Source organism: Eulemur rufifrons, chromosome 30, assembly GCF_041146395.1.
Source record: "Eulemur rufifrons isolate Redbay chromosome 30, OSU_ERuf_1, whole genome shotgun sequence".
Lineage (NCBI taxonomy): Eukaryota > Metazoa > Chordata > Mammalia > Primates > Lemuridae > Eulemur > Eulemur rufifrons.
In genome coordinates this window covers 96,188,623-96,206,906 of record NC_091012.1, presented here as the reverse complement: position 1 = coordinate 96,206,906, position 18,284 = coordinate 96,188,623, and the positions used below count along the sequence as shown (strand labels likewise).

At 37.4% G+C, this 18,284-nt stretch overlaps 1 protein-coding gene across 1 annotated transcript in view; it reads right to left on the bottom strand.

Moving 5' to 3' along the window:
* Window positions 1-18,284, bottom strand: part of MTMR8 (myotubularin related protein 8) — a 90,679-nt gene that overhangs the window by 44,789 nt on the left and 27,606 nt on the right. The window contains exons 2-8 of the mRNA XM_069463646.1: window positions 16,234-16,356; window positions 13,256-13,418; window positions 11,520-11,677; window positions 8,836-8,964; window positions 7,567-7,701; window positions 4,459-4,591; window positions 2,274-2,383 (exon numbers count right to left, since the gene is read on the bottom strand). Coding sequence (XP_069319747.1) covers window positions 2,274-2,383; window positions 4,459-4,591; window positions 7,567-7,701; window positions 8,836-8,964; window positions 11,520-11,677; window positions 13,256-13,418; window positions 16,234-16,356 — 951 coding nt within the window. The remainder of the gene's footprint in view (window positions 1-2,273; window positions 2,384-4,458; window positions 4,592-7,566; window positions 7,702-8,835; window positions 8,965-11,519; window positions 11,678-13,255; window positions 13,419-16,233; window positions 16,357-18,284) is intronic.

Genomic DNA, 18,284 nt, shown 5'->3' with positions numbered 1-18,284 from the left:
GTAGCAATGTTTGTCTTAGTGAAAAACTGGGAACAACTAAGTTCCCCATCAACAGGGGACTATGGTAAATTTCCACAATGGAATTGTATATAGTTGCTGAAAAGAATGCAGTAGTACTGACTGAACTGACCTGAAAAAATAAATGCTCATTATACATTAAGTATAATAAGTAATTTGCAGAACAGTATGCACAGTACGATCCAATTTTTACAAATTAATAATATAAGTGAGTGTGTATGTTGAAAAACTCTAGAGCTGCACTATAAAATATGGTAGGCACTAGACATATGTGACTCTTTAAATTTGAATTTGTTAAAACTAAATAAAATTATAAATTCAGTTCCTCAGTTTTATTGGCCACATTTCAAGTGCTCAATTGTCACACGGGGCTAGTGGCTATTGTATTAAGCAGTAAAGCTACAGACCGTTTCTATCATCACAGAAAGTTCAAATGGACAATGCTGATCAAGAGGCATAAACATTAATAATGATGTGTGCGTGTTGTGGGGCAAATTATGGGGAATGTTTACATTTTATGTTATATACTTCTGAAATGTTTAATTCATTGATAATGTACATGTATTGCTTTTGTAATGAGAAAAGTAAGTAAATAAAGTAAAGATTTAAAAAAGAAGGCGAGAGAGAGAAAGAAGTAAAATAGCAAGTTAGAGAACTGCAAGAAGTCTACTCCAGCCAAGCTGGGACAAGATTGTGAAAGACTCTGAATGTCAAGCTACAGGATATTACAGGCAATAGAATAGGAAACCACTGGAGAATTTTAAGCTTTAAGTAACATGATCAGATGTGTTCAAGACAGATGACTTTAGTGGCAATTTGGTCACCAAACCAGGGAGCAACTACTAGAGACAAGCAGTTAGGAGGTCATTATAGTACCTTGGGCAATGGATGGCAACTGTCGTAACTAGGCAACTAGCGGTAGAGACTGGAAAGGAAGGACAGATTTGAGAAACACTTTTGAAGTAGAACTGATAGGAGCTGGCAACTACCACATGGAGGGGAAGAGGGAGAATTCAAGGCTAACTAAAGTTCTCAAGCTTGGGATACAGGACAGGTGGTGATGGAGATGAGGAACACAGAGTCATTGTGCAATCCAAGCCTATCTTTTTGGTCCACTCATTTAAGTTCAACTAATATTTATGATGTTGTACTGTCTATCAATTTTCTCCATCCTTACTCTCTTTGGTCGAATAAATTGGTTTCAGAAAGCAAACAGATTATTGGTATATATGAAAAAGGAACAGTATGAAAAATGGTTAGAACAGAGAGCTTGAAACAATTGACAGTGCCACATAGTGAACATTAATAACACATTACAATGAAAAGTGAGGCAACAGGATGAGGAAAGGAAAAAGCATTAGGGCCAGATATTTAAGGCAGTTAATCACATACTCTCTTCAAACCTTTTAAACCAGAGGCTATATATATTATTGCCTTCAACTGAGAAAAGGACAGCAGGAGGGTGAAAAGTCATTCTCTCCTTTTTGACTTTGCTTCCACCAAATAATGGGTATGGAGTGAAGAGGGAGAGTTCTCATGTAGGAATATATAAAATCAAAACTTCAAAATGAGAAAATGTACACTATGAATTTCCTTTTTGTAAAAAAATCATTTAACAAAGGATACAGAGGCCAGGGTTCTGGAGCTCAGAAAATAACTGAGTCAGCATAAATACAGGTTGACAAAGTCTGCCTAGACTGCATTTGGAGGCAGACTTATACAAAGAAGTCCCGAAAAAAGGTCTGCTTTGTACTCAAGAGCTCTGAAAACTCATAGATACACAAGCTCTGCATTTATTTCACACCCATTCTGACCTCCACTTGATACCTTACAATCAACACAAAAATACATCAGAGAATAAGTGAGCTCAAAGGACCATTAGAGATCACCTGAGAGTTTTTAACCTGAGGTCCAGGAGTTTGTGGACCCCCTGAAATCAAGGCTCATTTTCTATATACACATATACATATGTGTATTTTTCCAGGAGGGGGAGGGTTAATCATATTCCCAAAGAGTTGTGTGGGGCCCCCCAAAGTTATATCATTAGACTCTAGTCCAACCACCTTGTTTTGCGGATAGAGAAACTGAGGCCCAGAAAGGGAAAGAGACTTGCTCAGGATTACACAGTGACTTAGTGGCAGGGTTGAATGATTAAACTAGGTTTCTTTTCAATATTCTTTCCAGCACGGCACACTACTACCTCAACAGATCCCATAATTAGCATCAGTGCAATTCTTGAAAGTCCTGATTATTACCTTTGTAATGAAAATTCCAGCATCCATAATAGCTTTAATGTGTCTCAACCACCCTGAGCTCTCCAGGCCGCTAAGAAATTCACTCATTGTTGGAGTTTTCAATTCACAAACTAAGGTAGAAAAGGAAGCAGAGATTGAAATTCACAATCACCTCAGTTTACTCATCAAGAAAGGGGAGAAATTGGATCCTCATTTTGTAAATGAAGAAGCTGAGGCACAGAAAGGTTAAATGATTAGTTGGAAACCACACAGTGAGTCAGGGACAGAACTAGGGCTAAAGCCTGCCAGATCTCCCAGAATAGGCCTAAGCTTTCTTGAGTTGTAGAACCCACCCCCAAGCCCTCAGAAATCTCTCAAGAAAAGAGCCAGAGGACGAAATCAACATCTATAGGAAAATACTCACATCTCCTCTGATTAGAAGACACGTTTGATCCCCATCCTAATTCCACCCACCCATCCCCATCCTAACTCTGCAGGCCCTTAACATCTGTCTGTACTCCCACACTCCCACCTACTCCCTGCAGCCCTGTGCTGTCTCAACAGGTTGAAAAAATAAATAAATAAATAACCAGTTAATTTTAATGTACTTTTCACTAGGTATCGAGCAGAGGGCAATCTTTTGCCTTAAAAATCTGTAAAACAATGTCATAAAATGTAACCAGAAGATATTTGCACTTCGATGTTTATTGCAGCATTATTCACAATGGCTAAATTATGGAGTCAGCTTAAGGGTTTATCAAGGGATGAGTGTATAAAAATGATGTGGTGTATGTACACAAAGGAGTATTATTTAGCCATGAAAAAGAAGGAAATTTTGTCATTTGCAGAAATATGGGTAGATCTGGAGGATGTTATTTTAAGTGAAATAAACCAAGCACAGAAAGACAAATATTTTATTTTCTCATTCAAATATGGGACCTAAAAAAAATTGATCTCAAGGAAGTAGTGAATACAATGGTGGCTACTAGAGATTGGTCAGGGTGGTGGGATGGGGTAATGAAGAGATGTTGGTGAAGGGGTAATTCTGTTTAATAGAAGGAAGAAGTTCTGATGTTCAGTGGTACAGTGGGGCAACTATAGTTTATGATAGTGTACTGTATTTCAGAATAGCTAGAAGTTTTCAAATGCTCCCAACATAAAGCAATGATGAATGTTTCAGGTGAATCTTGTCCCAGTTACCTTGATTTGATCATTGTATGTTGTGTGCTTGTTTCAAGATGTAACATGTAATCCATGAATATGTACAATTATTATGTATCAATAAAAAAATAAAAAAAGAAATTACTGATTATTAATTATAAGAACCAACTTGTTCTAATAAACAAAACGAGAACAATAAAAAAAATCTGTAAAACAAAGTCCTCTTCTATAAAATATTCTGGGGCAAAAAAGAAAGGAGGAAGAGACCTAAGGAAGAGGGACATTAATATCCTAAAAGGAACACAGACTGAGGAGACAGAATCTGATAAGGGTGGTTGTAGGGGAGAGGTCCTGGCAGACTACATTAGTACAAAATTGAAGAAAAGGGAAGAAGAACAGGGAGTTCACTAAAGGCAAGTTTTCACTATCTCTACCTGAGTTGGCATATCACATCATGAAATCCTGGGGAGTGGTTTTAGGAGAAATTTTCTAAACCCAAGAGTCTTGTAAGGCCTCAATCCCACCCTGCTTCCATTCTGACACAATTATTTTGCAGTGATGATGGATGACCAAATTGTCTGGTATCAGCTTTATGCTTTTGAAGTCTGAATTCACCTTCTTCATCAGCACAGTGATGAAATTAGACTGACTCCTACAGCAAATTAAATGGGTGATTTCTTACCTTGAAGATGATGAAATGAATCCCATATCCATTAATATTTATGTTGGTCTGTCCCACCCCTGAACATTAACCTCTGTAATTCTATAGAGTGAAATGATTTCCATACCAACCAGACCCAGATGGACTTTATCGAGTTATTAAATTAAACATCTTAGTTCCTCTGCAAGACCAACACTGCTATAATTCAGTACTATGTAAGCTAGATTCATACTATGATTACATACCTTATCACTTGTTGACTCTTGCTTTTATGTTACACCCCTATGCTTGCTTTTATGTTACACCCCAAATCAGACATGCTTTTTGCTTACATAATAATGCAAAGCTATGGCCTCTGGCCTAGCCAAAGGGAAATCCTTGTACCTTCCAAGAGTTTCTGCAGGCTGCTCCGCATTACATGGATGTTCTCAATGCCCATAAACCTGAAGCGAATGTTGGCATAGTTGTCTTCATTTTCATACCCCTTCCCAGCTGCACGGTTGGCCATGGCATTCAACTGCAATAGTGGAGGACATAACAGAGCACATAGGCAAGATGATGAAAGAACAGGGTTCATCAATTTGAATGTCTCATTCTGAACAGTTTTAAATCCTACCTAATTAAAAAAGAAGTTAAATCAGAGAGGATACATTCTGGAATGGAGAGAATTTCACTGGTTTTTATATCATGTACCTTAAGTAACAGACTCATATAGGGAAAGAGAAGGAAATCTAGTGTTTTGGCTTTATTACTAAATCCCTGTTTAAGAGATAAAGGATATGGCAGCTATAAGGATATCTGGTCTGAAGAACTGAAATTATAATTTTGAGCAGCCTATCACAAACAAATGTTTTCTCAGCTGAAAGGGCTTTATCCTGAAAAACATGGAAAAGTTCAAAAATCTTTCTGACTAAGAAGCTCTACAAAGAAGTTTAAGAACGTCAGGGCCAATTAGTTTTAAATAGCTATTCTAGAAAAATGTCTAAAATATACCTGTATAGATAAATGACTTTTATTCACTAAAATTGAAATGGAGATACCAATAGCTATTTTAACATTATGTTTTACCTAGTGGTAATCAGAGAATCTCTAGGTCATATGAAGAATGCTGGGCAGGGTAGGGAATGAATGAGACTTGCAGAGAAGATATATTGATACAATAACTGGAAAGCAGCCAAGATACCTTCTATGATAATGACTATTTTACTAATTAATTGATTTTCTGTTTTCTGTGCCTATTCTCTCATCTCTCAATATTGTGCATTTCAGAAGGCAAGAGGAGCATGTATGTGGACAGGTGTAATTTTTGTATTAAAAGAATGCAAAAGCCTCAAAGCACAAACTATTAAAGTTAAGACATGCAGAGGGGAAAAAAAGTCAATGTGTTCCACATATTCTTTTTAGAATGCAAGACATTTGTTAAAGGGAAGACATTTATTAAAGAGAGAAACGTGATGGTAATTTTGATATTTTATCACACTGATGGTGTCACTGAGCTTTCATTAAATTAATGACAAAGGTGAAAGGAATACCTGTCAAAATGAAAGGAACAGCCACTTAGTAACAAGGAAGTTTGCTATGAGCAATGCTTTCACAAACAAAACAATAATTACAGTAGTCCCTACTCAGGTTTGGGTAAGCCAGCTAACGCAGACAGGTAGCTATTAATACATTGTACCAGAATATACTCTTCGGAAATATGTCTGGCAGATCTGAGGAATAGCTGCATATTTAATGTTCAGATGGAGAAGATATGTAATATTTATTGAGCTCATAGTATGTGCCTGACAGTGTGCTAGAAGTTACATACATTATCTGATTAAATCCTCACTACAGCCCACGTAGTGGTACTATTATTATCCCCATAAGAAAACAGGCTCAGAGGGGTGATCCAATTTGCCCAGAATCATATGAATAAGGGCTGAAGGCAGGATTTGACCCGAGGTTTGTCTGACTCCTAAGAACAAAATTGTGTCAGTACTATATAGTTTCTACTAAAAATATAGATCTAGCCATCCGTGGACTGCCAGATATTTCTAGGCCTGTCTTAATTTGCTCGAATTGGAGAGGAAAATGAGGACCTGTTGAAAGGGGCTTTCTGCTGTTGAATTTGAACAAAAGGCATCCACCCTTTAGTTTTTCAAAAGCTTGGTATGTATCTCTTTACCATTTTAAGATTATTTAATCTTGACGAAAGATTCAGAATTGATTAAACTCTTTCAAATCTCAGAATGTCAGATTCAGTTATGGTTTAAGCAAGACAGCAAGCTTCTGAGAAACTGAAGGATGGCACCTGAGCATAAAGGAAAATTCATTTTCTCTTGAGCTCAGTCAGTTCTAGGTAGGTAGCTCTGGCGAACAGTCAGTGAGGTATCACAAAATTGGGACAGACAGCTACTAAGGTTACTACTATCTGGTTTCACATATATCCAATTGCTCAACTCTGAAATCATAACCATCTGGCTTAGGCTAGCTCTAAATCATTGACTTAGTGATTACCAGTTAGCAATGAAATCTGCTAGTCAGTCACATTCCACACATCAAATTATGAGCAAAATTATTTCTTTCTGGGGCTGCTTGTAAAAAGGATAATCTTTTAGAAAAAAGGAATCTGTCCTTTATTTGCTTTGTGGGGCACAATGAATTCTTCTACAATCCCTTATAGAGCTAGACAAAAAGTTGAAGCTCAAGGAATAAATGCAGAGAGTAGTTTAGGCTGATACTTATGTTGATTTGAGGTCCCTCTATTCAGTGACATTTGCATTTGAAAGAGACAAAGCCTAAGAAAACACATTCAGACAAATCATATAGCATCAGCCTCTTGGAAAGATCAAAGGATTTCACTAGGTCCCTGTCCACTGCCAAAATCCATGGCAAATTTATGTTCCTGGTCTTTTCCTATTCTCTGGGACCAAGATTTAAACTGCACTTCATTGAGCTGGGAAAAATTTAATCAGCTAATAGTGCTAGGTGCTAAAAAAATTACTGCCACATGAGCCAAAGATTTTTTTGTTAATCATACGGCAGTCAGATTTGTGAACCCTGCTCCTTTGGGAGACACCAAAATATTATTAACCAACTGTGACTTAATAAATTATTTACAAAAAGATATGTTGGTAGGAGTAAGTCTCCAGTGTCTAAGTTGAAGTTCTTTCTCTGATAGCAAATTTAGATCACAGAATGGGGATATTGAAGATTCTGGCTGAGGAAGAGACTTAGTGGAAAAGATGAGGGGATGTCAATGAGCCTTCAAATAAGGGTGTCACATTCACATGTCAAAGCTAGATTGTTCAAAATACATTCTCACAGCTTCACTTGACAGTGACAGGCTTATAAAAGGAGGCCCAAATGGCTTGTTCAAATGTTTTACAAAATGTCTGATACAATAAACCCACATACACAAACCTAACTTTCCCAATAACACTGCAAGTCTCAACATGTGAGGAGGGGACTACAAGAGGTAGGAGCATCAAATAAGTCATCAACAAATACCTTTGGTCTTGTGTCTACAACATACATAAACTGGCTCCCTGGGTTCGTTTGGCTAATGGCCTCTAGCAAGAGCTCATCATCTACACAACGAGTGTAAAATCCAGACAGAGGCTGGCTACAGCGGCAAATGGCAGCCTGTAAGAAAAAGTGTATCGGTTGAGTGATCGTAACCACAGGCGGTCAAAAATCCTCCTTGACCCCAGATTCCGTGAGTAGAGGGAAAGGATGAGCCAACTCAGGATAGAGAGAAGAGCCAAGAGAAATGTGACTCTAAAGCCCAACCATTCCACTGACACTGGACTCAGCCTCCTACCTCCCCTAGGCATGTGGCTCTGATTTCCAACCTAGTCTTAGCAAATCAGACTACAACAAAATCACATCTAGAGTGTTTCCTTAATAAATTCTTTTCTCAATACATAATGAACTAGCTATTTTTCCTGAAACTGCCCCACTTTTCACAGTAAGATTGTCCACAATAACCAGAGTTTGCAGTGGCAGCAGAATTCAAGGTAGAGGAAAAATGTAGAGTTCCTTAAGAAAACAGGGTCCACTAGTTTCAGAAGTGAATGCCAAATCAGAAGGCTATTTGGTTTCAAGCCATTTCAACATAAAAACATAGTTATTTAACAGGTATGTCTGGTAATGATCAGTTAATGGACTTCATTTTACTTTGGTGTGGTTTCTAAGGAGTCTGCTCACTTTGATAGTTTGATACAAAAACACCCAATTGCATTACTATACTCTTTAGCATTTGAATAGTTGCCCACTTGAGAACTTGGCTATTTGTCTAACCCCAGATCTCAAAGTGACCACAAGAGGGAAGAACTATTATCATTTCCTACATAAGGGGTCTCAAATGCAGAGGAGCCAAGTGCTTTCTTCCTACTACTTTAAATTATACGAAAAGCAGTGAGAAAGTATCAAGGATATCCATATACATAGTCAGAGGCCACGGTCCCCAAATATTCTCTCATACAACTAACTCCCTTTCATTCCACAACTTCCCACCAAGTTGGAATCCACATAAAAGTAAAGAAACAAATGAACACACTAAAATGCCACTTAACATCTGTACAACATTTGACAATTTACAAAGCACACATATATTTTTCCCTCACGTGACCCTCTCATAAACCTCCATAAGTAATGAAGTTCAGAGAAGTTAAATAACTTACTTGAGGTCACACAGCTTGTAAGTGGTAAGGTGACTTAAACACAGGTCTTCTAGAGGCAAGTTTAGTTCCCATTAGAGAAATTTATTTAACTCACGTTGTTCTCTTTGTAGAGGTAGGAGAGTACAGGGACACGTTCTTTACTTCTGAACTTTGAACTTCCAACCACTGTTCCCAAGGTAACAGATTTAGGAACCACTATTTCAGGTGGGTAGGTACTGCATATCTAAAAGAAAATAAGCTCAATATTGTTTTTACATTTTTCACAGACCAGAATTAACCATCACTAGCTGGCTGGTATTTATCATCCAGAATCATTCATGCCTCAGAAATAGGAACAAAAATATCCTTGGCATAAAAGCTTTTCCAAGTATGCTATTATTTTCCAGAAAGGAAGGTATTGAGATATATGAGAACAAAATGTGCCTTCAGAATAACTAAAACCATAGGCAGAAACACACATACAACCCTACCCTGAAATTCCTATATTTGCCTACCAGAGCAAACAATATAGATTATAAATAAGAAAATTAAAATGAATAGATTCAAATATAAGGCAAACAAGTGGAGAAGGAGGATATATGATGTATGCTTTCATAAACTACATGCTAGGTTCTTAGTATGCATAACTGGAGGGCCTTTAAAACATTAGTGTGGGGGTGGAGTTGTAGACATTTTAGGTGTGACTTACTCTATAAAAAGACTGACACATTTTCTCAAATTTACAAGCTTTTAGTGGTTACCAAAATAAATTTTTCCAAAGTGACAGCAACAAAATATTATAACAACATAGACGTAACATTGCAAAATTAACTCTAATCACTCCCCTAAGTAAAAAACACCCCGAACATTTGACAACAGATCAAACAAACACAAAGTGAACAGGGGGAAAAAAATTCAAGGTAGATTAGATCAAGAATGTTCTGTATAACTCATTAAATCAATGTCCCCAGAATGTAGACCATTTGAAAAAGAAACTGTGCTCTACCCATCCCCTTTTCTGGACTTAACTTTGGAGAAGCAGGTCATACAAACAGAAATGCATGGAGCTTCCCCTTTAGCTCAAAAGGCCATATACATCCAAAGAACCAACAAGAATATTACATACCTCATTCAGGGGACTTAGAAACATTTGAACTGAACAGAATTCACCCTATCTCTACTCATTCCTATCAAGAATGACGCTAACAAGCCACCTCACAGATAGTTCTGCCAAGTGACAGCTCATCAATCCTCATACCTAGCAGACTTTCAAAGCTATGTTACCCAAAAGCCATTGCAATTACAATCTTACTGTGATGGTAAAAAGCTGGAAATAACTTAAAGATCCAACAATTCAAGGATATCACTTAAACACCAATGACTCTCTGTGCAGAAAAGTTATCAAAGCAGGCCTGGCTACTGTCCTTAGAAAGGCCTATATGCAAAATGGGCCCATGGTTGGTGCCTGGGAACTTAGATTTCAGGAGGCTATCCATCATTCCCTAACTGGTAAGAGTGGCTGATTGGGCCTAAACTGTTTATATAAACAATGTCACTTAGGCTGAACACCTGCTTTCCTTCTGGGCATCTGGAACTAGGCAGAGGGTGCTTATATGAGTAGCTCCCAATAAAAACCCTGAATACTGAGTCTCCAATGCGCTTCCCTGGTAGACAACATTTCACATGTGTTGTTACAGTTTGTTGCTGGAGGAATTAAGCATGTCCTGTGTGATTCCACCAGAAGACAACTCCGGAAGCTTGTACCTGGTTTTCTCCAGAATTCATCCCATGAGCCTTTTCCCTTTCCTGATTTTGCTTTGCATCCTCTCCCACTGTAATAAATCATAGCCATAAGTAAAACTATATTCCAAGTCCTGTGAGTCCTCCTAGTGAATCACAAAACCTGAGGGATGGTCATGGAGACCCCCAACGCATTCCTAGACCTTTATATTTGGCCAGAGCTCTTTATTGAGATACAGACCCAAATGTTTGATATCAAATAATTGGTATCTTTTTAATCACCTTAAACTCTAGTGTAAAACTGAAGACACTGTAGCTCTTCTTGTGGTCCTTATCATGGCTAACATCTTCACTACTCACTTGGTTACCAAAGCCAGGAAACCAGGAAACCTGGGATGCATACTATACTCCTTCCCTTTTTACCACATTTAATCTGCCACCAGGTTCTTTCAATTCTATCACCTAAATATCTTTAAAACCATCTCTTCCCCTCCATCTGCAGTCATTGCCTTAGTTCAGGTTCTCTACTTCACATGTCATTCTCCTGCATTTCTAGCTCCAGCAAACCAATTCTCCACACTAAGAACAAAGTTATCTTTCCAAAATATAAACACATCCATGTTCCTTACGAGCTTAAAATACTATCATGGCTCCCAACTATCTTCAGGATAATGTTCAAATTCTTTAATTTGGCCATGAAGCCCTTCATGATATGATCTGGCTTCACTTCCTGGCCATCTTCCTTCTTCCCTAGTATAATTTAGGATAGAATTCCTTCACAAGGCTATTCCCCAAAATATCATGGTTTCTGGCTTCCCTGGATAATTTTCATATCCGTCATCTATGCTCCCATAGTACCCTATGCTTTAGACTATGAGATCTCTGACTCAGTGCCTCAAGTACAGTAAGTACTCAATAAATGTTTGCTGATGACTGAATGCTGAATGGAAAGGAAAGACTATGAGTTACTTTCCTCTTTCTTTTTTCAGTGTCTTGTTTGCTGTTATTCTGCCATTTTAATTAAATGCAACAAAAGGATAACAATAATGACAAAATTACCTCATAGTTTCTGTTGGCATCTGTTATGGTCCAGTACCTATTGGGTATTCCCATTCGCCCGAAGTCTGATACTGGGTCAATCAGTTTCCATCCAATTTCCCGCATGTCTTTTGAGGATTTGGGATTATAAGAAAAAGCATAAAGATCTTCGGGTAATGCTAGAGAAGAGATACAGGCAAGGAAACAAAGTAATGATGAGTAAAACTTAAAGATCACCAAACAATGCAAATAAAGGCTAAACTTCTTTCTCTCAAAGGGAATGTTTGTCAAACAGCCCCATAAAAGGACTATGTTTTGTGTACAAGTTTGCCTTTATGTAACAAATAAGAACTGGAATATTATTTCAGGTTCTTCTTCTAAAAATGTTTTAATTTTTTGTGATACCAAGACAAAGTGGGATCTTTCTGCATGGCTTCCTATAAAAATGAATGCTGCATAATAGATTGAATTGAAGCTTCAGTGTTTCACATGCTAGGAAAGTAGTCTTTACCAAAAGTTTTTAACTGGGCTTCTATGTCCTAATTGCGCTGCGTGTTGCAACAAGTTGCACAACATTAAGAATATTCTTGCATTCCCCTGGTCAAGCCAACGCCAGCTTATGGCTGATAAATGGCCGTTTCTTCTCTTCCCTCTGTCAGTCCTGCTTCCTTCCTTCACAAGATACAACATGCAATCAAATAACTCATTTGACTGATTTATATGGCAACAACTTTTCCAGAGATGAATGGAGCCTACAAGGCTAAAAAAGTGCTGGGCTGGCTGGCAGGTAATTTTGTCAATATGATATCAGCAAATACTGAGGAATTATTCTGGGGAAAGAGGGGAAGAAAATAGGAGGGAAGGCTGGGTGCGGTGGCTCACGTGTGTACTAGCATGCTGGGAGGCCTAGGCGGGAGGATTGCTTGAGCTCAGGAGGAGTTGGAGACCAGCCTAAGGAAGAGTGAGACCCTGTCTCTACTAAAAATAGAAAAAATTAGCTGGGAGTGGTGGAGCATGCCTGTAGTCCCAGCTACTCGGGAAGAGACAGAAGGATTGCTTGAGCCCAGAAGTTTGAGGTTGCTGTGAGTTATGCTGACACCATTGCACTCTAGCCTGGGCAACAGAGCAAGACTTTGTCTCAAAAGAGAGAAAGAGAGAGAGAGAAAAGAAAAGAAAAGAAAATAGGATGGAAAATGTAAGAGTATGGAAATCCCACAGCTAAAATCAGAGGGAACTGATGGGTTAGATGCCTAGGACTGGGGGCTGGGGAATGAGAGGGTGAGGCTGGAGGAAGCAGGAATAATTGCATTATTGAGGACTTTCATAAACTTCCCTAGTTTTCTTCCTAGCTGGAACTGAAGGTAGGGGGTGGGAACAGTAGGACAAACATAAAGTGTACAGGATAACAGGAAACCAATTTTGTTCCAAAGGAATCTTCCTGAACTGATGAAAAATTTAAAAATTGATACTCAAAAGAAGGAGAGAGTAAGAAGGAAATAGCTATTAAACATCTATTATTATATATACTAATGCATGAATGTTTTCAAGCCTCAAAACAACCTCCTTGGGAAGCTTTCACTCTCCTTAGGTGAGGAAACTAAGTACAAAGGTTATATAATTTGCCCAAATAACATGGACCTAGTAAGTTGACAGATCTAAACCCTGCTCTGTCTAACTCCATAGCTCATGATCTTTCCAATATGCCATTCTGGAAAAAAATTAAAATGGTTTTAGATAGAAAATACTATCATAACTACCTGGCTGAGAAAGCTTGAGCAGTGAAATATAAACCTCATGGCACACAAGATCGGAGTCTAAAACAAAGTGGGCCACCCGGAAGTTTTTGCAGCGGAGGGTCAGGGGACAGCCCAAGCTAGTGATGGGCAACTTCTCCACAGTGGCAATGTGATGGAGTGCAATCTGCAAAACAGAAAAGAACCAGAATAAACATACAGATATGCACTGTCTCTATTATTATCAGTGTGCCTGACTTTCAGTAAGGGTAACAGCATGGCCAGAGATGTGATCACATCTACAGCCTTTGAAAGACACAAATCAATATCCTTCAAAAGACGTAACTGGGATTCTTTCAAATAGAACTAAAGCATAATAGTGGAAAAGCAATGAGAAGCAAATTGCAGTGTTAGAAAACTTCTCTCTCTTTAAGGATATAGGATTAACAGGCTTGCAGGACAATTTTGGTAAATCAGTCCAGAATAGATGACTTCTAGTATGCTATGGTGGAGTTTATAATCAAAAAATAATTGTTACAAAGGAAAATAGGACTTCCTTTTGTTCTACCAAATTACTATTTAAAATAATGATTAATAAATGGTATCACACTTTATTAGTCATAAGACAGTCCATGACCATTAACTTCTCAATCCCTTATAAGAGCCCTTTGAGGTACAATCATCCTATTTCAGGAATGAAAAAACCCAAAGCTCTGAGAAGTAAATTCCTTACCTAGGTCACACAGCCAAGAAGTAGCACAAACAGGATTTGAACCATCACAGTCTAACACCAAGTCCAGGTCTCTTTACCTAGGAGTTTTAAAAACTCTAATCCTGGAATGTGGATTTAACTAGAAACATTAGGAGGAAAACATTCTCCTACATTTTATATACTAGTGACAGTAAAGCAAAGAATGTAGAATGATTACTCCTGCCCATGCTGATGCCAGCAAAAGAAGAAATGCATGGAAAGGGAACTGATAAAAGAAAATATGTCCAAATAATGCAATTCTTTATATATAAATTCAAAAAATCCATATAATCATAATTTTGTGTTTTACTATTTGACATTCTCCTCCTATCCGTGTCTGATGTTTCCTGCAACTATAAAGCTTGGATGTACTCTTTCCATTCTCTGTACTCCCTGTCCCGTGCCTGGAAACAACATTGCCTTTTCTTCTCCTCCTCCATGCCCCAGGCCCCAGTTTACCTGTAAAAGTCATCTCTTCCATGAAATCTTTCAATCATATGCACCATTTAACAATGGGGCATGTGTGGAGATGATTCACATATTTCTAGGAGAAATTTTCTATCTTCATTTCCATTTTAATTGTTTCATCAAACTCAGTCCCTTCCGTGGCAGTTTTGGAGGGGCCACAAAAACTCTTGATAATGCAACAGGAATTAACATATCAAATTTCAAGAAAGTCAAATTCCTGTCAGCCAACATAGAAGATGTGTATGTGGGCAGCAAAACATTGATCATGGAGATCAAGGGCCAGGCAAACCAAATGTGGTGAAATTGGGAAGGGTAGGGTAAAAATGGAGCAGCCTAAGACCGGGAAGAACTTCATTAATAAAATTATTGGATAAATAAGCCTCCTCTGACATACAGAAATAAGTCTAAGTTCTCTCTTCCAGATCCAGTCTAGTAGTTTGAAATAATACTTATCTTGAAACAAATCTGGGGACATGTGTACTACCTATAAATGCAAGTAGACAGGAGATAGACTCATGGCATGGTACCAAAGAATTGGTTCCTAAACCATTAGAACTGGGAGAGTCCTTACTAATTATATAATCTAACCACCTCATTTTGAGGAAACATGCCCAGAGAGGGAGAATCACTTGCCCAAGGTCACATAGCAAGTTAGCATCAGAGCTGAGCATAGGCCAGCTCTCCTGATTCCTCTTTTGGCATTTCTTTCATCACAACAAAGGAAACAAAAGACAATCTCATATGGAGAAAGCTCAAGGGATTTTTAAAAGGAAGTGTTAAAATACTTTTCATATGCATATGCAGTTTAATTTATTTTATATGTACATAATAGTATTCTCCATGTCCCCAGTACTGTTTTAAGTACTTATAAACATTAATTTTGCAATTGTCATACCTTGTTTAAAATAATTCAAGGTATTATTATTAACCCTATTTTACAGATGGAACTCAGACACACAGAAGTTAAATAACTTGCCCAAGGTTACAAAGGTAGTAAATGCTGAACTAGGATATCAACCTAAGCAGACCAGCTCTAAAGCCTGTGATCTTAATCACTATGCTACGCCATATATATGAAGCATGTTGTACTTGTTATAAATGAAGAGGTCTAAGCATAAATCTGCCTCATGATTAAGTTAAGATTAAACTATGATGCTGCTTTAGGATGGGGAAGGCATAAAGTATTGTTAGGGGTGAAGTAATTAGAAAACATTGTTTAAAAACATAACAAGAAACACACACACACACACACACACACACACACACAGCCCCAGTGAAATCCTGTCTTAGGACAGAAAGATGGTCTAAATCAGTACTGGTCAAAATGTAGTCCATGAGCCTTCAGCATCAGCATCACCTAAGCACTTTTTAGAAATTCAAAATCTTGGGCTTGAGATTCTGCACTTTTAACAAGTTACCAGATGATACAGATGCTGCTGGTCTTACACCACATTTTCTGGGTAGCAAGGCTTTAAATTACTTGAGGAAGCTTACAGACTAAGTTGAGAAAATGAGCATAGACTACTCTACCCAAAAATAATTGAGCTAAACCCCAGGAACATTCCCATAGAGACTAAAATGAGTAAGATGACTAGAGCCAATAACTTGAGGGAAGAGTAGTCATACAATTTAGACTATGAAAAGACTCCTAAAATAGGCTCTTTGAAGAAAACATTTTTACAGCAATTTAATAATGATATTTTAAATTTCAAGAAAATGCCATATAGAAAGCATTTATGCATAACACTTTAAGATGCTTTGATATTTCTTCTCATGAACATACCCATGTTTCTTTCCGGGCTGCACCAGAAGCCTCCACATAGATCAGGTGAGTTGCAGTAAGATACAGAATCCCATTAGCTGGTTTCTTACTCACATAACGATCCAGTAATTTCACATTTTCTACCTGTTATTTTGGGGGAAAGAAATACTGATTATGTTATCAACTCACCACCTGTGATTAAAGTGGGACAATTCAAAGCAAGGTAAATTCTGTTAATTTGCTATAAAATTTCTTTGAGGCTTTCCAGTTCCTGCCATGATGGCAAACTAGTATGATCTGTATTTGCTTTTCTGAAATCAGCCCTGGAAAAACCATAAAAGTGAAAAGGAAACATGTATTCTAGGAAGAATCAAAATTCTAGACAATGTTTACATGATGGGGTGGTAGGTGTGAGTGGAAAATATACAGAACCTAAGAATCTGCTGCGGTAATTATCTTGTTGGAGGGAAGGTGAAGTTATTGTATGTGTAAAAAAAAATCAATAAGGAGAAATAACATGAGAATATATCTTAAGTTAAAGGGCAAGAATAAAATAAAACAGGAAAGGAGAAAAACAAAAAACAGAGTACCATAAATGGAAAGTATAAAATGAAATGCCAGAAATAAGTCCCAATAGAACAGTAACTGCAATAAATGTTTATGAGTTAAACTTATCAATTAAAAGCATGCATTAAACATGAATTAAATTTATCAATTAAAAGGCAGACCTACACTTTGGATTAAAACAAAAGGTTTAACAACATTCAGGCTAGAAGAGAGATACTTCAGAGACAAAAACAAGTTGAAAATAATATTATTGAAAAATAAATACTAGGTAAATATGAATCAAAATAAAGGTGGGATAATATTCTCAATATCTGACAAAATATAACTTACATCACAAAGAATAGGACAAGAAGATATATCCATCATAAATATATATGCATCTTATAATACAGTTTCAAATTATATCAAGCAACTAGCAGAACTGGAGAGAGGAAAAGAACAAGTGCACTTGGATATTTTAACAGTCTTCTTAGGAACTAACAGGTCAAGTAGACAAAAAAAATCAAGTGAAGATATGGAACACATTACAACTAAAAAGCTCAAGCTATTAGATATACAAAGTAGAACTCTACATCCAACAAATAGAGTACTGAATCATTCAAGACAACAAAAAGAACATTTCCAAAAAGAGTATGATTACAATTGTAAAGAAAGCCTCAATAAATCCCAAAGGCTCAATATCATACAAACTATGTTTTCCAACCACAATGCAATTAAAAATTAACAACAGGTCATTTATCTCCTTAGTTAAATATATTCCTAGGTATTTTATTTTCTTTGTTGCTATTGTGAAGGGTATTGAGTCCTTAATTTGGTTCTCCATTTGACTGTTATTGGCATATGTGAATGCCTCTGATTTGTGTGTATTGATTTTGTATCCTGAGACTTTACTGAATTCATTGATCAATTCTAGGAGTCTCTTGGATGAATCCTTGGGATTTTCTAGATATAATATCATATCATCAGCAAAGAGTGAGAGTTTGATCTCTTCTGTCCCTATTTGGACACCCTTGATTCTGCTCTCTTGCCTGATAGCTCTCGCAAGCACTTCCAGTACTATGTCGAAAAGTAATGGGGACAGTGGGCAGCCTTGTTTGGTTCCAGTTCTAAGTGGGGAATGCTTTCAATTTTTCCCCATTCAGTATGATGTTGGCTGTGGGTTTGTCATATATGGCTTATATCATTTTTAGATAGGCCCCATCTATGCCTATTTTGTTAAGCGTTCTTATCATAAAAGGGTATTGAATCTTGTCAAATGCTTTTTCTGCATCTATTGAGAGGATCATATGCTCTTTATTTTTGCTTCTATTTATGTGGTGAATTACACTTATAGATTGGATTATGTTAAACCATCCCTGCATCTCTGGGATGAAGCCCACTTGGTCGTGATGGATTATTTTTTTGATATGCACTTGGATTCGATTTGCTAGGATTTTATTGAGAATTTTTACATCTATATTCATAAGGGATATTGGTCATACACTGCTGGTGGGACTGCAAACTAG